Source organism: Schistocerca piceifrons, chromosome 8, assembly GCF_021461385.2.
Source record: "Schistocerca piceifrons isolate TAMUIC-IGC-003096 chromosome 8, iqSchPice1.1, whole genome shotgun sequence".
Classification (NCBI taxonomy): domain Eukaryota; kingdom Metazoa; phylum Arthropoda; class Insecta; order Orthoptera; family Acrididae; genus Schistocerca; species Schistocerca piceifrons.
The window spans coordinates 301,693,782-301,714,394 of record NC_060145.1 but is presented as its reverse complement, the minus strand read 5'-3'; the positions used below and the strand labels follow the sequence as shown (position 1 = coordinate 301,714,394).

Here is a 20,613-nt window from a genome sequence, read left to right as displayed (position 1 = left end):
CACACATGCACAAAGGATGATGATATGCGTCTGGTTGAACAGCAATGGTATGGCATACTACAAATTGCTTCCCTGAGGTGTAACCATCACTGCTGACATTTACTGTCGACAACTGAGATGTGTCCCAGACGCAATCCACGAATAACATCCAGGAAGACAGCACGATAACACCTGCTCGCATTCTGCTAGTCTGACACAAAACACTATACAGAAGTTAGGTTTGTAAGTTGTTCCGCACAACCTTATTGACCTGATCTTGGACCCTCAGATTTTTACCTTTTCTACTCTCTATCAAACAACCTTCATGGCACTTCCTTTCCATATGAAAATGCACTCCAAACATGGCTCAATGAGTTGTTTGCCTGAAAACCATGTGACTTCAACCGTTGTGGTATCAAAAAGTTACCTTGGCATTGGCACACTGTTGTAAATAGTGAAGGAGAATATACTACTGATGACTAAAGTTTCTGTTATGTGTATCTGTTCTGTTTATTAAACTTATGGGAAAATGCTACGAACTTGTGCACCAATCCAATGTACGCTCTCAAGAAAACTCGCCCGATTTTAATTTTAAATATGAAAGTAATCTTCTCTTTATTAACAGTAACGTTAACTATGGAAATTTTACTACTTCTCTGCTATGTTTATCTTTGATTCATTATTTCCTATATAAGTAAATGAAGGAATGTATTTTATCAGCTCATCAACAACATGTATTCAGAGTCTGGGTTACTCTTTTCCTATTCTTCTCCTGTAATTTCATACATTCCACACAACGTGGCTTCAGATTTATCTTCATTTTCAGTTAAAACTGCTCAAGATGTGTTAATACAGAGACATTATATCATATTGACAAAAAGAGTCTTACTCTTGTACTCTACAGTTCAACCAAATGTCATTACACAACTTAACTATAACTATTGCCAGAGAGAGAGAGACAGAGAGAGAGAGAGAGAGAGAGAGAGAGAATGTTGATGACATATGACATACACGCTAACTTACCTCCATCTGTTTCATCATCATCACTTAGTGTGATGCATTCATCTTCTACTGCACGAGAAGTGGCTGGTTCTGATGACTTGTGCTTTGAGTTATCTGAAAATTCAGATGTATCCATCACATATTCATGCTGAAAAAATGTAGACACACGTATCCTAACTTCATAAATTAGAACAGAGAAGACTGTACAATTGTTCATTATTTTGTTGCACTCAAAATAGGTCTGCAAAATTACCTTTATAGTTATTCGCCATTCTGATTGTAAAATTATCTTTATAATTATTCACCGTTCTCATAAAACTAATCTGCTTTTTAAGACCATTCCTAAATATTAACTCTATGATATTGAGCACAGAGTCGGGGGCTTACATTCCTCTCTGACAAGGGCAAGGTGCTAATGGAGATGGCTTGTTATTGGCAACTTTTGTAGTTATGTGTTGATCAAAGGTTTTGAAGGATAGTGTAAATGGATGTAACTGTAGTGTAACGTATTATTGTTATGTAACTGCACGATTCTCTTCTTCCTATTAAACCGATGGAACATGTTCCTGGGGAAACATTATTTAGATAAGTATTATGGAAAGAACTTCCCACTACGTGTGCATTTGTTTAATCTATCTACAAATGTGAGAAGAGAAGCATGAGCACAGAGCATCAAGGCACGATGGCGATCAAGTGTCTCGACCTGTGATGGAAGGGTTGTTTATACTTTGGTGTCATGACTTGGAGGTGTCTTGGAAAGCACAGAATACAAGGTGCTGGCGACAATGGCTATGTTCTGAAGCAAACAAACGATGTCCTATAATTTGTCCCTTACTTCTGTGATAACATTCTGAGAGCTTTTATCATAAGTTTGGCTACATTAAAATAGTTGAATAGCAATCTGTATATATGACAATGTAATTGTTTTATGAGAGAAAAAGAGTTTGTTAAAAGTGATTACATAATTTTGTAGCTAGTTGGCATTATTGTGAGTATCCTTACAGTCCTCGACACGCCACAGATGAAGAAAATGTCACACGCTACAATGAGAGGCACTGCACAACAGTTCCACAGCATCAAGAAACTATGAGAAGGCGATCATAAGAAAATAATCATGGTAAAAGTTATCAAACAGAGCACCAGGGAGACAGACCATCCGTGACATTATTGACTAAGATACAACCCATAACTTAAGCCGTAAACACTTCATAACGCATAACTGTTGAGAAATTTAGAAACCCAGCAGCAAAGAACTCATTCGTCCCAAGTAGCAAGAGGCAGTTACACATCTTCATCTTAGGTCACCTCTGCACAATCAATCATTAAAGGGTTTTGTACATCATACAGAACAATAGTGCACAGATAAGTGACCATGAATTAGAAATAGTCAATAGCATCATCTTCACTTATCAATGTAAGATTTTACAAATTCGTAGGGTTTGAAATTGATAATTATGTATCAAGTAATCTATACCATCAACACACTTTGATTATCTCAGCTGCAAATTATAATAAACCCTCTTATATGACATCATTTAATGAAAATGCACAGTTAACAAGGACAAAATTTAGATCCCAGCTGTGATGTACAAGATCTTATAGGAAGTTTTATCGGTAACACATATTTCAGTTACCACGAATTAAGGACTGTTTTTTAGTCTGCTGTGTCATTACTATTTATTTATTTATTTTTAACCCATCTCTGTTTTCCTTTTGTTGTTGTTCTAGTAGTGCACGAGTATCATTGCGCGACAATCGTTATCAAGGATGACAACAATTGCAACACTAACAGTGTGACCAACAAGTTTCAATCAACAAACACAACTCTTTGCTAACATATACTTTTCTATTCTTTAAAAGTGAGCTAGCACAAGTAATTTTAAGTTGCAAGGAGAAAGAAGGAAGATATGACCAATAGGAAGTAATAAAACTAAAAATCCTAGATGATTTAGACTGTTGTGTATTGCAGAAAAGCAAAATTGCTGAAAAGTAAGAAACGTATGGATTTGCCAAATCTACAGTATCCACATTTAAATATTGTCAAAAATATGTTAATGCTGCTGCATTGGGTTCCATGTACAAATTTAAACAACTTCACAGTGGTAAGTACAATAAGTGGACATGTAGCTCATCAAAAGCAAACGAGATTGCAAAAAATTCTGAGATCCCTGATTTGCGCCATTCTGCTGGTTGGCTGTACAGGCGACAAAAGAGAAACTCAGTTTCATCATTAGTCATTTGTGGTGAAGCAAAGTTGATAAAGAAGAAACAAACAACTTGTTGAATGAATCTGACCACGTGAGATGAATGTATAACTTGTGTCGTTTACAATATGGACGAAACTGGACTTTTTCTTACAATCTTTTCCAAAGCTGTAACTTCATATAAAAGGCGACAAGTGCCATGGTGGAGCATGCAGTAAACAAGGTGCAACTGTTGTATTTGTAAGTAATTCAGACAGCAGAGATAAAAACCAGCCTTGTGTGATCAGTAAGTCCAAGAAACTATGTTGTTCTAAGCCTTTGATCAAAGAATTATTGCCCTCTTGAGGAAGTCTTATCACAAGTGAACTGAGAAAGCTGCAATTTGCTTTACTGAAATGGAGATGGAAACTGAAATGGAAACTCCAACTTAGAGTGTGCTCGATGCAATAAAAGCCACAGCTGTATCCTGGGAATATTTGTCATCACAACACAAACCAAACTGTTTTAGTAAAAGTTGATGATATCTGGGTCCACAACCTTTGTGAAATTTTTAAATGAAATCATTTCCATTTTTTCTTGTCAAAACAGTCTTTACTGTGACTGCAATGTTGACACGTTGCCATTTTCAAGCATTGTGAGATATTGTAACCCACTCAATAATAAGAGGGTCATTGCAAAAGTCATGGCAACTATTTTTTTGTCTCAAAAATGGTGACGCATTAAAAAAAATTCTGAAACATGCAAATGTAAGGTTAGCTCATATGCAAAGAAGGTGGAAGAACACGCACTGTCGTAATGATATAGCAAGAGAAAAACAACAACAAAATTAAAAAAAAAAAAAAAAAAAAAAAAGTTTGTTGTTGCAAACATGTTTTACTGTCGATTGCAACAGTGCACAATAGTACAGGGCACAAACACGGACCTGTGACATTTTAAGATGTCCCTCAAAATAGTTTCTGAATGAATCCATCACACACTTCCGATGCTGTGGAAGATGCTACATACCCACTGCTTCAGCTTCAGCAAATTGTTGGAGCGTGTGCATCACTGCTGTGGAAATGTCTTCATGTGTTTGAAAGTGTATCCCACACTACTGATCTTTCAATTTTGGTATGAAGTCATAATGTAAGGTGATAAGTATGGCAAATATGGTGGATGTTCCAGTACTTCCAAAACCCATCAGGTGAGCAGATTCTGCAAACACGCTTCCGTATGGGTTCTCACATTGTCCTGAAGAATTAATGCAGCGCATAGATGTTTAGGATGTATCTCCTAAATAGCCCGTCGTAGGTGTCGTTGCAGGAAAGTGTGACAGTAACACAGTGCAATAACAGTTTGTCTATGTGGGACGAATTGGACAAGATCACTCCCCTAATGTCATAGGCTTATAATGACATTAACTTGACAGGAGAGGGATTGTGAAAGAATTTCTGCCCGTCTGGTGAACCTGCATGATGCAGTTCTGTGGGCTGACACTTCAATTCTGGCTCATAGGCCCAGACCCTAAATTCACCTATGGCAATGATTCTTACAGGCAAATTGTCTCCCTCTTCCTCCTTGTAACGTGCTAGATGCAGACGGTAAGTTCATTTTCCCAATTCAATTAGTGCATGAGGAACCCACTTTGCAGCAACTTTACGTAATTGTAGCTCGTCGCATAAAATCCCGTATATTGTGGTCTTCTCGATATCAGTATGCTACCATAATTCCAGCAGCATCCATCTTCTATCATTCTCCAAGCATTGGGTGATCTGGGTATGAGCACAGTCCATACACACACTGACAGGCAGCCCGAATTAGTGAATGTTGACCATTACAGTTCTGCCACATCTGAATGCACCTACCCACCGAGCAACTGCTCAGTACAGTAGATCAGCGTTTCCTACTGCTTCCAAAAGTTCCTAATGGTACCTTCGCACATTCCTTCCACAGTGGACTGCAATCTTTATACAAGAGCAAGTTCAAGTCGGGTAACAACCATCCTAATGTCTGCTCAGCTCACACTGTGGTCTCTCTTCACACTTCACTGTCCTAGAAAAAGACTGCCATCTACTGTCATGTCATGTTACTGTGGATTCTTGAGGAGAGGCCTAATAACATGGAATACGTGTAGTATGTAATGATTTATTGTGTACAGTTTGAATTGACAGTAAAACACATTTGCAATGACAAACCTTTTTTGCGTCTTTTTTCTCGTGCTATATCTTTATGGCTGTGTGTATCCATCCATCTCCCAATGTGTAATGTTTACATATTAACTAACCTTCCATTTGCATATTTCAAAATTTTTTAACATCATTACCAGATTTGAGACAAAAATAGTTGCTATGACTAATGACATGACTCGTGTAAAGCTGTCCCATGCTGTTAGTAAGAGAGGTTGCATGCAGCATTGTGAGAATTTTTGTGATCCACTTACCACACCTTCACCAACATTGAATGCATGGTAGGCAATGACATTACTGTTACTGAAACTTTCAATGCCACCAATAGCCTCAATGCTTCTACAGTGAGAAATGGCAAGAGCAAGCCATCAATTACTGTGACTACATTTATCATTATTATTCCAAATACCACTTATATTGTGAGTCATTCAAAGCAGATGCCTGTGCAGCAACCCGATTCAGACTGGCAGCATGACCAGAAATGGTCACACTTCTATAGACTTGCTCCGTATCAAAACCACAACTTCTGACTTCAGTCCCACACAATGGGAGACACACAGTTCTGACATGCACTACACAATCAAGACGCAACTTGGATATGCACAAGGATGCCTTCACACACAGCATCCCAGGGTGCCCCTGAGAACTACAACATCAAGAATCGCTTCCCAGCTTTTGGAAATATCAGTGAGAGTCACAACTTGATTGCGTAGTGCAATCCAGAGCTGTACATCTCCTGTGATGCGGGGCTAAAAAATTTTCCTTCTTCAGTGGCCGTCATTGCTTATTGTACTTTCAAAGTTGGTGAAGTTTTTAGTAAGGACATTGGTACTTACTATTATTATTCTACAATGCCTTTTGTGATGAGTACCCAGGAAATGTAAAGGTGGATCAAGATGAATCTATATATGTTTGGTGTAAAGGCTCTGGTGTACGTGAAAATGGAAAACTGTTGGTGATTTGACTGTATATTACCATAAATGAACAACCCAGATTTTTTTTTAAAAAAAAAAAAAAAAAAAAAAAAAAAAAAAAAAAAAAAAAAAAAAAAAAAAAAAAAACCACACTGATTTTGCCAAAAGCTGCAATGGGTTGACAAAGCTTTACAGTTACCGCGCCTACAACATGCAAATTAAACTTTAGGGTTTATCACATTATTTTACCAACTTTATAACATATATGGTATATGGAACAGCTGATAAATTAACAATGCCACATGCAACTGTTATTACACAGCAAGGCACAGCTTTGTATAACTGAGTGGGTTACAACATACCACAATGCATGAAAATGACAATAAGTCGAAATTACAATCGCAATAATGTTTAACAACCAAAAGTGGAAATTATTTCATTTAAAAGTAAGGCCTGGAAACATAAAGAAGCTAATCATGTTGGTGAGTCAGACGGTGCCAACAATACCACACCACATGGCAAAATGAATGTCTACAGGACATTACTGACCTTGGAAGTTAGTTTTGAGGAGTTTGTTAATGCAGACAACAATGCTGCCATGCTGCTGGAAGCTGGTGAACAAACAGTTGTGTCTGAAGTGCAAGAAATGTCCTCAGAAGAAAGTGATGAGGATATGATCATTCTGCCTATATGCCAGAAAGTGCCACAAGTCTTGGACTTAAGAACATTTTGCTGCAACATCCAAAACCACTCCTAGTTATACGGGAGCCAAGAGTACAGTTGGCCATGAAGTTATAAGGCATTCTGTTTCCTGTACAACAGCATGATTTACAGGAATTTTACACCAGAAAATAATTTGCAAGTACATCTTTTTAAGTTACATCGCAGTAATAAATGTAAAACTTTTCCCTTCTTACATTCTTTTTCTGTGTTGTTGTTGTACACTGATGTCATAAACACAAATCATGTACTTTGTAACATTCTGCATCTTCTCTTTAATCTTCCAAGATAAAAGAACAGTACATGCTCTAGTCTTTCTATGATAACATATAATATGCTGTAGTATGTACACTACTGGCCATTAAAACTGCTACACCAAGAAGAATTGCAGATGATAAATGGGTATTCATTGGACAAATATATTATACTAGAACTGACATGTGATTACATTTTCATGCAATTTGGGTGCATAGATCCTGAGAAATCAGTACCCAGAACAACCACCTCTAGCCGTAATAACGGCGATGATACACCTGGGCATTGAGTCAAACAGAGCTTGGATGGCTTGTACAGGTACAGCTGCCCACGCAGCTTCAGCACGATACCACAGTTCATCAAGAGTAGTGACTGGCGTATTGTGACCTGCAGCAAGCGGTCATGCATTATCCTGCTGAAATGTAAGGTTTTGCAGGGATCGAATGAAGGTTAGAGCCACGGGTCGTAACACATCTGAAATGTAATGTCCACTGTTCAAAGTGCCGTCAATGCGAACAAGAGGTGATCGAGACATGTAACCAATGGCATCCCATACCATCACGCCGGGTGATACGCCAGTATGGCGATGACGAATACACGCTTCCAATGTGCATTTACCGCAGTGTCGCCAAACACGGATGCTACCATCATGATGCCGTAAACAGAACCTGGATTCATCCAAAAAAAATTACGTTTTGCCATTCGTGCACCCAGGTTCGTCGTTGAGTACACCATCGCAGGTGCTCCTGTCTGTGGTGCAGCGTCAAGGGTAACCGCATCCATGGTCTCCGGTCTGATAGTCCATGTTGCTGCAAATGTCATCGAACTGTACATGCAGATGGTTGTTGTCTTGGAAACGTCCCCATCTGTTGACTCAGGGATCGAGACGTGGCTTCACGATCTGTTACAGCCATGCGGATAAGATGCCTGTCATCTCGACTGCTACTGATACGAGGCCGTTAGGATCCAGCACAGCGTTCCGTATTACCCTCCTGAACCCACCAATTCCATATTCTGCTAACAGTCATTGGATCTCGACCAACGCGAGCAGTATGTCGCGCTATGATAAACCACAATCGCGATAGGCTACAATCCGACCTTTACCAAAGTTGGAAATGTGATGGTAAGCATTTCTCCTCCTTACACAAGGCATTACAACGACGTTTCACCAGGCAACGCCGGTCAACTGCTGTCTTTGTATGAGAAATCGGTTGGAAACTTTCCTCATATCAGCACATTGTAGGTGTCGCCACTGGCATCAACCTTGTGTGAATGCTCTGAAAAGATAATCATTTGCATATCATAGCATATTCTTCCGGTCAGTTAAATTTCGCGTCTGTAGCATGTCATCTTTGTGGTGTAGCAATTTTAATGGCCAGTAGTGTCTGTATCTACATACTATAATGGTTAACATGTAGAGAAACTGTATTCCAAAATAGAATTTTGAGTCCACAGGTAACACAACTTTTTTAACACTAACTTCTGATTTTTGGGCCCCTTAGGATTAATGAAGTTCACTGTAACACTTCTGTAAACACACATCAATTACATCAAAAAGGGATTCAATGGTCAGTCTTGCAAGAAAATGAGACCCGTGCAGTTCATTAATTATTTTAATAGGTTAAATTCCTACAAAATCTAAGTAAAAACAAGATGCACAGTTGTGACACAAAAACTACTTTTTCAAAAATGATGTACTGACTGTCCCTACAAGGGTCATTCAAACAGTAATGCAACACCGTCTTTTTCTCGAAGTAGGATCATTTTATTCATAACTTATTAAATCATACTGTTTCCCAATTCTTTGGCCAGAAAACAGTATTTTTCAACATAATCTCCATTCAGTCCTATGGCCTTACGCCATCTTAATCGGTCTTGTATGCTGTCATGGCACTACTCTACAGGTCTCTCTCTCTCTCTCTCTCTCTCTCTCTCTCTCTCTCAGCCAAGTTCTTGCTGCATCAATAACTTCTGTATCACTGCTATAGTGCAAAGTTGCTGGAAATACATGACATGACACAGGACGGTTTAAAGAAATCGCAGGCAAAATTACAAAACTGGCTGAGAAAATAAAATGTGCTGTATCACTTATTAAATGTTTGTTGTGTTATAAAGCCCAAGACTACAACACAATTTCTTTATTCACCATTCTTAAAAATTACTCAATGATGAAAACTAATGTCCTGCCTCAAAAAGAGTAGTAATATGTTTAAAACTAAACTATAGAATTATTACTATCACTTACTGCTCACAAACACATCACTGTTGCTGTTACGTTAGCATTTTTATTTTTGGGCGATAATGCTTTTACCAGTAACCACAGCATTCATTTCTATCCAATGCAATAGTTGTTACTTATGCAAATCATACCGGTGACTTTGTGGAGATATATGTGAAGTCTCAACCTTGCAGTTGCGCAGTATGTGAGAAAGAAATTCAATGAAGGTTTTGCCATTACTTGACAACTGGCACAGGTTCTGGAATTTACCAATAGCAAGTGACACAGAAATCGAAACAAATATGGGCTGGTGCACAGGGAGGATAAAAGAGGGCAAGGATAAACATTACTATGTTTTCTCACTGGTGAAGTATTTTATGGACCTGATAGTTCATGACACTTTTTCTACTTTTGCAATGTAATCCTCTCATAGCTTTTCACCGACATGGTCCAGGAGACTTGAGTTCTAGTTGCTAATTATTTTCATACAGGATAACAAAAATGATAACCCTTTTCAACCCTCAAAAAGCACAGCTATAATCATCCTAGTACATGAAACAAACTCCTCTACTTTTAGTGCAAGATTAGCAGCTTCCACTCCTTTGGTTGCTAATTTGCTTCTCATCATGCAAGCCATATGTCGACAAGATAATAAACGAGACTACATTCAAAATGGTCAGATGCCTCAAGCCAATCCCAGTTGACAGACGTGTGTGTGTGTGTGTGTGTGTGTGTGTGTGTGTGTGTGTGTGTGTGTGTGTGTGCGCGCCAACCAGGCAACATTTCTTTGTTTGTAGAACCTGAAGGAATGAATGTAGCTGGTGACTGCAATATCCTTTAAATAGCCAAAATACAACAAGCAATCTATTATTCAATATATTAATGTATGAAATTATAAGCTAGCACTCACCTATTTACCTACAAGAGATGATATCTTTAATACTGTCAACATACACACAAAAATATATGAAACTACCCACACTACCTCAACTTTTGGAAATATTTACCACAGCTTATACACACATGAAAGTACATGACATGTCTTACATTTTGGAACTATAGTGTTAATGCTTCGTTTTTCACATATTCATGTAATTGTGTATCTTCAATGGATTCCTGAAGGTCGAACTGCTAATCAGCATTATTATCTTGAGGTTCTTGCTCAACTCCATGAGAATTAAGGAAAAATCTGTTCAAAATTTTGGAAGAACAAGTCACAGGTTCTGCATCAAGATGACACATTGGCTCTCACCACATGGCCTATTAAAGGTTTTTTTTAATGACTTACGGGATCCCGGTGTTAGACAACCCACCGTCTTTGCCTGACCTAGCACCATGTGACTTACCATTTCCTAAGGTCAGATCTGCACCAACAGGAACAAGATTTCATTTCACTGAAGTAGAGGAAAACTTCCAGCACCGTTTCTGTCAATGGAAAATATGCATGGAGCTTTGTAGTGAGAGAGGAGGAGGAGAGTATATTGAGGGCAACAATAACTAAATATGTATGTTTTTGAAATAAAATGTTTTGCAGCAGCAATCCCATCATTTTACAGCCACATCTCGTATTAAAAGATGAAACATTTAATTTCCACTTAAGCTAACTCCTGAGCTCTTTAAAACCTGTTAATGAAGATAGAAAACCCATGGTATTGTTCCAGATTCAATAAAAAGTGTTATCTATTACACATGTAGTACAGGCATGAAGCACCACAGGTATATCTTGCTGCTGACATATAAAGTACCAATGTGGTCCAAGATGGGCAGGTCGACCACAGCCTGTACTTTAACCACCAAGATCACCTGACTGCAATCATCTCGATTTTTTTCTTTTTTCTTTTCTGTGGCATCTAAGAAGTTGTGTACAGCAGTCTCTCCGATATGGTTGAAGAACAGGAGCACTGAATTTTAGTCTTCTGAGACCAGATGTTTCAAAGAATTCATAATTCAGAGCAGAGACGAGCGCAATACTGCAATCAAATGGGAAGGTGCTATGTGGAGCACATCCTTCATATATGGGCGTACAGTAAATTGTAACACACAGTGTGCTGAAGTATTGTAGTAGTATGTGTTAAGGTAGGCCTTGGGTGAAATTTGTGCCCAACTGGACTGCAACCTGATTGAAAATTTTACATTCCAAACACATTTGTTCCCGCTAGGACAGTATTTGATACTGAAGTCATTGGTGGCTCATAAACGCCCAGTTACATTTGTCTTGAAAATTGCTCATTTGCTAACTGATGTTCAGTTTACTGGAATGTTTTTCTTACGTTATTGCATAAATTCACCAGTATAAGTATTTGTTACATCCTGCATACAAAATTTGTACTGAGGTGTCTGTGGTGCCGCTCTCAGTTTTTTCTCCTCCAGATGGCCACTTGTGTTGCTTGGATCTTAAACCATCCCTGCTTACTTATGAAAATACTATATATTTATATATGGCTACATGCTGACCATTTACGAGTGTATAAACTGACTACTTACTCATAACAGAAACTCGTTTAAGAACTTAGATGCAATGTCAGTGTAGGTTGCACTTCAGCTCATTTGTCTTGTCTGTCAGACATTATATGCTGTAGGCAGACTACAAAAGTTACAAGCTGCATATTCATTCTGTGCAAAAGTTACATTCTATAGGATCAATTTCCTCTATATAACAACATATTATTGTGACATGAAAATGAATTTTTAACAACAAATTCCATCAGAATGTAACTGTGGTGTGGTGTTGTTGATAATATTCCCTACTGTTTGTGTAGACCCCTGAAAACTGTACTCCACACACAATTATGAACACCTTCTTCTGGGCAATGATTAATTCTTATGTACAGATAGCTCTTGATTTTCTGAGTACAGATTATCCTAACAAAGTTCGGCAATTTTTGAAAAATAAAAAAAAGAAGCCTGAAATGTCCTGCTGTAATCAGAATGGATATTTTTATTTAGTATACAAATTTCTATTTGCGAAGACACATGATGACAAAAATTTTCATGAGTGGTTAAAGAATGTTACCTATGAGATTTGAGTAGCTACATGATGTGGATACAGTGAAAAAGGGTGTTTGGCAGTGAAAGAGAGTGAAGACAATGCAACTGAGGAACCTATCATCAAGCGCAATGATGCACTGAAATATGCCTCTCTGTCATCAGAGTATGTGGGAACAAAATTCATCTGGCTAGACCAATCTTCTGGTTCTATGGAGAATGAGAACAGACGGGTGGGAGACATGGAAAACAGAAATGAGTAAAAAATGGACAATTATTTCCTAAAAGTGAACTGAAGGCAAATAATAACAAAATACAGCATGTTTTAAGTGAGTAAATAAGTTACCAGTTTGTGGAGTGCAGTGCACTGGGTTTCTAAATGTGACATGTATTTTGGACAATCTATGTTTTTTGGTTGTCTGTTCACTCTTGTGTCAGCATTAACCCAGATAATCGGGAGCTTGGTGTAGCTGAATGAGTAGCCCAAATTATCAGGTCACAGCTTACTAATGACTGAGTATCTGCAAAATATATCTATCGATAGTTTCTAAGTTTGTAGAATCAGCAAATTTTTTGGGAACGTTAATTTAATATAGTTCCTTCACAGATCAACAAAACAGTTCTTGTAGTTAAGCTTCCATCTATATAAACATAAATTTAGCCACGTATAGAAACTGTTGAGAGCACCAACTATATAACAAACATGTGGAACAATTTTTTCTGCTTCCGTCACTTTTCACTAATATTTATTAGAATGACACATTTCAGCAGCATGCTACCATCATCAGCTGCTTTACAGTGACATGTACATTAACAAAGTGTGATGGTGCCTATTTATTGGGGGTGTGCCAGTCAGGTTATATACTGAAATTTAGTGCTGTGCACCGAAAGATTAATTTATTTCAGTGTATACCTTACGTGAGTTGAATATTTCACTTATGTCTTACTTACGTTTTTGCTGGATTTGGATGGCACACAGAGCACAATGATAAACACTTTCATATTCAGATGTTTACATTCCAAAGACTCTTAGCAGCTAAGATAAATAAACTTCAGTTGTTAAGCTACTACAAACAATAAAAATATAATATTTTTTATGAGCATATTTACATAATGACACATGATTTCTTTGTTGTTCAGTATTGTTAAGTCATTTTAAGTTTTAGCAACCTGTTACCACGCACTGTGCTATAAACAAAAATTTCTAGTTTTTCATACAAGTCCATTTGAAGTCCCTTGTCCATTTTATGTTAAAACCTGAAGATCATTCACAATATCCTGGAATGGATAGTCAGTGTGCTTAATCTGGGTGGTTATTGGTGATTTATCACAATAGTTTGTGCGAGAAGGAAAGTCTCTTCCAGTTTGGCATTCATGAAGGTTTTTGTATTTACTACACACAGTTTTGTAAATGCTTTGACTGATGACCATAAATGTTAAGTCCCGTAGTGCTCAGAGCCATTTGTAAATGCTTCAATTGCATGTTTTATGACATACTCTACACATGCAAAGAAGATACTGATGTTACATATCTGATATAATAATCTTATGATTGGTATAAGACTTTCAAAACACTATCTTCTTCCGTAAACACTGAGAAATACATATGACAATAGCAGAGAAGGAAAGTTGCTACTCACCATATAGGCACAACAAAAAAATTCACACAATTATAGCTTTCGGCCATTAACGTCTTTGCCAGGAGTACACACACACACACACACACACACACACACACACACACACACACACACACACACACCTGCAGTCCCAGAGAGCTGAAACCACACTGCGAGCAGCAGCACCAGTGCATGATGGGAGGCCACTGGGTGGGGGGTAAGGAGGAGGCTGGGGCAAGAAGGGGGAGGGATAGTATGGTGGGTGTGGCAGAGAGTCAAGTGCTGCAGTTTAGACGGAGGACAGGAGAGAAGGTGCGGAGGGGGGACGGGATAGTAGCAGAAAGGAGAGAAATAAAAAGAAATTAAAAGACTGGGTGTGGTGGTGAAATGATGGCTGAGTAGTGCTGGAATGGGAACAGGGAGGGGGCTGGATGGGTGAAGACAGTGACTAACGAAGGTTGAGGCCATGAGGGTTACGAGAACGTAGGATGTACTGCAGGGACAGTTCCCATCTGCACAATTCAGAAAAGCTGTGTTGGTGGGAAGGATCCATATGGCACAGGCTGGGAAGCAGTAATTGAGATGAGGGATATCATGTTTGGCAGTGTGTTCAGCAACAGGGTGGACCACTTGTTTTTTGGCCAATAACTTTGTTTGATTTCACATTAGCTTCACTCTCTAAATGACATTCAAAACAAATTTCCTTTTCAAGTCATCATTTGAAACTTATCACCTATTTTCTTTGATATTTCTTTGGGCTGCATTCTCATCTTTGGCTGCTAACGTAGAATAATTCCACACGTAAATAGGTGGAGGGGGGTAAGCACTCGCAAACACAGAGTCAAATGAATTGGGCCACACTGGTAGTGTAATTGCTAAAATTATCAGGAGTCATTTTTATGTAGCATTTCTTACACTGTAAAGCAAGTAAACTTGTGCTCAATCCAAAGTATGCTTTGAACACTGTAGTGTTTTACTAGGAATAGTGTTGCGCCCTTGCCTTCCTCTCACCTCTGAACTGACTTATACAACGAATTAGAGTTCAACACGTACTCCTAAACAAAGTGCAACTTGACTTGGCATTTGTCATTGTTACAGGCAAAGGGAGCGATAAGTATCCGGAAAAAATCAGAGGACTGTGGGGCGGGGGAAGGGGGGGGGGGGGGGGTTTGAAATCAAAGTTATAGCCTTGTAGTCTGGAACTTAACCCACAGAGGAACATTTCTGTACAAACCACCAATCACCAATAACTTATTTAGCAAACAGAAACAGCCTGAGCCAAGAGAACAAACACCATTTATAGAATTATGTAGAAGTAGTAAATAAATGAAATACTGTGGTATTCTTCATTAGTAAAGATACTAATAATTTATTTGTGATTTTGTTTGAATGATCTAGTAATTCAAATGATTCTTTAAATAGAAATTTATTAGAATAATGCTCATCTCTGCTTACTGCTGTATTTTGTGTTTCCTTCCTCTTTCTGGTCAGTGATAAACAAAGTTGTCAATTAAACTCAGTTGTCATGCTTCTCAACATAAAACTTTCTCACACGTTCTATTCAAAATGTGTCTCCATGTCTGTGCAATTTTAGTTGCAGAGTGAACATGAGCAATGTTTCATCAGCTACTCATTCACAAAAATTTACAATTCCACAGCTAAATTGAAGACATTAATAACGTTCAATATCTGATTATCATCTCAATTTTCATATTTGATCAATGTGGTAATATTTTGGTGAATCTCAGGTATACAGCACACACATTATACTTAGAAAATATTGCATGATGGTGCATGAGCAAACTGCTACTGCACTGTATGTAAAGTGAGTGATGAGAAACAACCACCACTCACATGGGTTCACATCCACCATGTGGATGCAGTGGTTAGTGCAAAGCACCTAATGATTACTGCATGCTGCCGAAATGCATTATGCTAATAAACATTAGTGCAAAGTGACAGAAACAGAAAAAATTATTTCATAAATTTCTTCAATATGTCTCCCCAAAATGTAAGCTATTATTACTTTTTACTGCTTCCTGATAGTATATTACACTTTTCAATAATGATGTGTTCATTTATTTATTTGTTTTTCTTTTAATAGTACAAAAATGGATGAACTGTACTCTTGAAGTTTACAGCAAACAAATTTTCTACAAAGCAGGTGAAAAAAGAGTAGAACCAATTGACATATTGTTTCCAAACTTCCATATACCTTTAGGTAGTGTTAATACCTCGAATATTTGGACTACTTATTCTCAATATTGAATCTTCAATTTTGTGACAATGTCACTTCTCAAACTACTGTCACAGCGATGCGAGCAAATGTGTTACATACATTTGAAAATATCTTAGCTAAAGGTATTTTGGTATTTGAATATTCATTTATGGTACTAACTAATGTACAAATAGCTGCCACATCAGAGAGATCACTTAAAAATCCGAACTGTGAATGCTTTTCTTTCTCATTACCGCAAAGATGCGTTGAAAACCCCACAAATTGTTTAGAAACCTATTTAAATATGCAGATTTATGACATGTAATTGGCTATTTTTGTACAAAGCCCTCGGCATATTCTTAACACTTTTTTTGGATGCATACATAAATGAATAAACCCAAATACCTGCTGCTTTTATAGGTATAGTCATGCTGACTGAAGGGTATTCATGCTTCCCTAAATTATTTTCTCTCACATTGTTATTTTCAGAGCAATAAAAATTAAAAGTTCAAACTATTATCGAAAAAGTGTTATTTAATAGCATCCCACACAAAAATACAGAAAGTATGCTAAACAACCACAGTCTTTTGGGGCAAGGGATTCCTATTTCTGCAATAGGGAACAGGACTGAAGCAAAAGGGAATATAGTACATATCGACAGATTCTTGAGAATCAAATCATAAGTGGGTAATGAATGAAGCTACTTACCTTTCATTACTTTTTTTCAAACTTGCCTTTCTACTTACAGAGGAATACTACTCTACTCCAAAAAGTTGATATTTAGCTACCTGAGGGTGAATTTAATGTACAACTGCTACAAGCCATTAGCTACTTTATATATTTCCACTTTTCTTCTTCTAATGATGGGAGAAGGAAAAGAAAAAGAAGAGTCAACATGGACTTACTCCTCAGTTTCTTAGCACGAGCATTTGTAGTTTCTTTGCTCTGACTGATGTTCTCCGATGATTCCTGGTATGACCGTCTATTACGAAGACGTGTCCTGAAAAAAAGTAAAGCTTGATCATGTATTCAGCAATGTAAACCACTTATACATTCGTACTTTCACATATAGTTGAGAAATGACTTGAAAAATATGCGGCTTGGGTTAAAAATTAATTACAAAATATATCATCTTATATAAGCTTGAAAGAAAAAAGCAGCAAATAACTGGTATCCACTACTTTCACCATTAGAAACATATCTGTCACTGTATCTCATAATTTTTCTACACCAAACCATAACAGCCCATATTAAAAATTTAGTTATCAAAACAATGATGATACCTGTTGGTTTTAAACTAATCAGATCTATTTCAGAAATTGTAAGGAGACAAACTAAAGATAAGCACACTTCTGAAGAAGTGGTCACATATACCATTAGTACCAGTTAACAGAAAACAGGAAGATAACATAAGAAGATTAATGAGAAATGAAAGGATATGTGACAAGGAGGCAAACAAGTTTTACCTTCATGATGGAACTGTTTTAACCACTGCAGGCTGTCAGTTTTATTCCTTTAATGCACTTTGCATATAAATTACATTACTTGCCAGGTGTGACCCTAGACCATTTTCAATTGTCCGCTGCATAATCCCAAAACTACAGTAAACAGATAAGACACATTAGTGGACAGCATTATGATTACATGTTACCGTTTCTGTTTACATTACTTACATGATGTTAGCAATATGTGTGCCAAATTAAAAGAAGATTGTGCAGTATTGTGTGGGGACAGGCTTTTGTTCCTGCATATATGTATCTCAAAAATTACGAATACAGTCTTCCACAAACCATCAGCTTACATGCATAACTTTCATAAAACGTCATGTAAGCAAAAACTTTACATACAGCTAGCTTACTAGCCCTTACACATTCGTTTAACATCATACTATGTACTTTCATTCACTCATACATAAATGTAATTACTACAAATCACAGCGAAACATACATCATCCAAAAATTATGATAGGAGCTATCATTTTGCAGAAACAAAATTATCACCACAGGGAGCTGTAGTCATGTGTTCAAAGTCTTGGTTACATGTTGTTACGTCTTATTAAAACTCTTACATCATGGACTTTGATGTTACTTATAACCAATAAAGGCATAATCAAATATTCATTACTGCTACCAAGATGCTACGAGATCTTATTAAATCTTTCTAAGAATAGGGTATTTGACTATTTTCTGGAAATAGTCTTAAATGGTTAATTACGTCATTTTATGCTCATAACACACTTTTTTCTCTCTTGAACATCAATGTTCTCTTATAAAAATGGAAATGAAATTCAAATAATTTGAAAGTCTGCAGAAACGCTCCATTTGAGTCATGTGATGCCTCTGACATCACTGGCCAGCTCGCTGTTCCTACTGTCATAAAGCTAATTCACAGTGGCGTCTTGTTTTAGGAATCACGTTTCGGAAAACGGATTACAAATGGCGTGCAACACCACACTGTACAAATTCATCCATAAAAACTCTTGAAATCTTGTTTTTGAGTGTTCCAAAGAGTGAAAAGGTGTGCAAAAAGTGGTTGCACTGTATCAGCAAAATGCCATCACATCAATGCCCAAGTTCACTTACTTAATTAAAAACGTCTTGCATTCTGAAGTTAACATTAATTTTCCTCTATGATATGCTTTTACATTGTTACAAAGAAGGATAGTGGCATTCAAGGATATCAAGTTCACAGTAAAATTTATAGTTGTGGCCATTTTGTTGTACTTATTTGGTGGCTTGGTTGGTAAAATGATGGGCTGCCGAATATTAGAAGTCATATTCCTAGGTCTCTGGTTTGAAACCTGCCAGGAAAAATATTTTAACTTATTTGTAAAACAAATTGAAAGTCATTGGATATGAAAACCAAATCACAATTACAAAACATCAATACACCAATTAGAAACAGAGTATTAGTGTTTTTTCCGTGGTATTTGCATGCACTTACATTAGCAATAGATTCGAACCTGTTCTGATCTGCAGTTATACATGCTATACGTTGCACCACATGCACTTGCTACAGGTGGCATAACTGTTAAGCTTCTTGTATAGTGGAAATCAGTACTATGATTTGCCAAGAATAATTTTATTGTGCTTAGGGTTGTAGTTCATGACTGACAGTTGACAATCTAGATATAAGATATGGACCCATTTCCAAAAGTTCTACGATTCCTCAGTTCTAGCAAGTTTAATGATGTTGCAGGGATCAGGTAAATGAATGTGCACCCTTGCACATATCACCGCTCTAAATGACTGGAGCATAAATGCATCAACTTTTGGGTGGTTTCCACTATCAGCGTACACAAAATTCCTTTCTATTGGTACTTAAAAAGATGTAAATGCATTTTTTATTATTGAACAGCTAAACTATTTGCAGAAAAAGTACGTAAAAACCTAGGAACTTCGGCTGATAATCCTGTAACACATGTATAGCTTAGTCTTACTCCTAGTCTATTATGTCATCAGAGCTTCAGCCAATAACAGCATTCTCGGTCACATGACCAAATCTTGATATTTAATTACATAAAGGTAATGTGGAGCGGCTGCTTTCTCTCAGATGCATACTAAATGTGGATGTATTACTTTTACTCTGTCTGACATGTTCTTTAAACTGTGTGTTAAAATTGCTCCATAATTGGCCAATGTAATTTTATCACAATCTCTGGCGTTTATTTTGTAAGTGACAAATTTATTGATAGGTGGTTCTATCTGCATTTTGTGATTGTTGATGTCATTCAGCATTTTGTCAAAGAAAGCATACACGCTACTTTACCTGAAATTGTTCCGATAATGGCGTGAAAGTGTATTTCAGATTTTCTTTTTTTTACCTCTATAGCTAATGTGGTTTCATAATTTTTTTATTACTTCTTTTGCTTTCTACTTCACCTGGCAGATTTCACTAATTGTGTGCAAACTGTAATTTGTTTGTAGCTATGGCTTCTATTATTCTTAGTTCCTTACCAGTTTCATCTTTTCTAATGGAAAGCTCACAATGTGATGAACACCGAATGGAAGAACACCTTTTTATGAGCAATAGGATGACAGAAGTTGCTGTTCACTACTGTATCTGTTGTACATTTTCTGTGAACGCCAAATCTATGTTTCAAATTACTATTATTAAATCAAGGAAGCTGGTTCTCATTTCCCACTCTAATTCCATGATCAATCCATTTGCATACTTTTTAGTTGTTTGTGCATGTAATTTCTCTCTTCAATGCTGCCATTAAAAGGATCAATTTGTCATCTACATTCATCTGTAATATACTATTTAATCCCCGTTCTTTTTATATTCATTAAAAATCTTCCTCTTTACATGGCTAAAAAAGATGTTAACAAGTG

At 37.2% G+C, this 20,613-nt stretch overlaps 1 protein-coding gene across 4 annotated transcripts in view; it reads right to left on the bottom strand.

The window, feature by feature from the left end:
- LOC124711153 (histone-lysine N-methyltransferase eggless-like) overlaps positions 1-20,613 on the bottom strand; it is a 352,937-nt gene that overhangs the window by 36,123 nt on the left and 296,201 nt on the right. For 3 of the 4 annotated variants that reach the window (XM_047241057.1, XM_047241054.1, XM_047241056.1), the window contains exons 21-22: positions 17,185-17,279; positions 1,003-1,095 (exon numbers count right to left, since the gene is read on the bottom strand). In XM_047241057.1, the coding sequence (XP_047097013.1) occupies positions 1,003-1,095; positions 17,185-17,279 (188 nt within the window). The remainder of the gene's footprint in view (positions 1-1,002; positions 1,096-17,184; positions 17,280-20,613) is intronic. The other variant, XM_047241058.1, reaches the window with a different exon arrangement.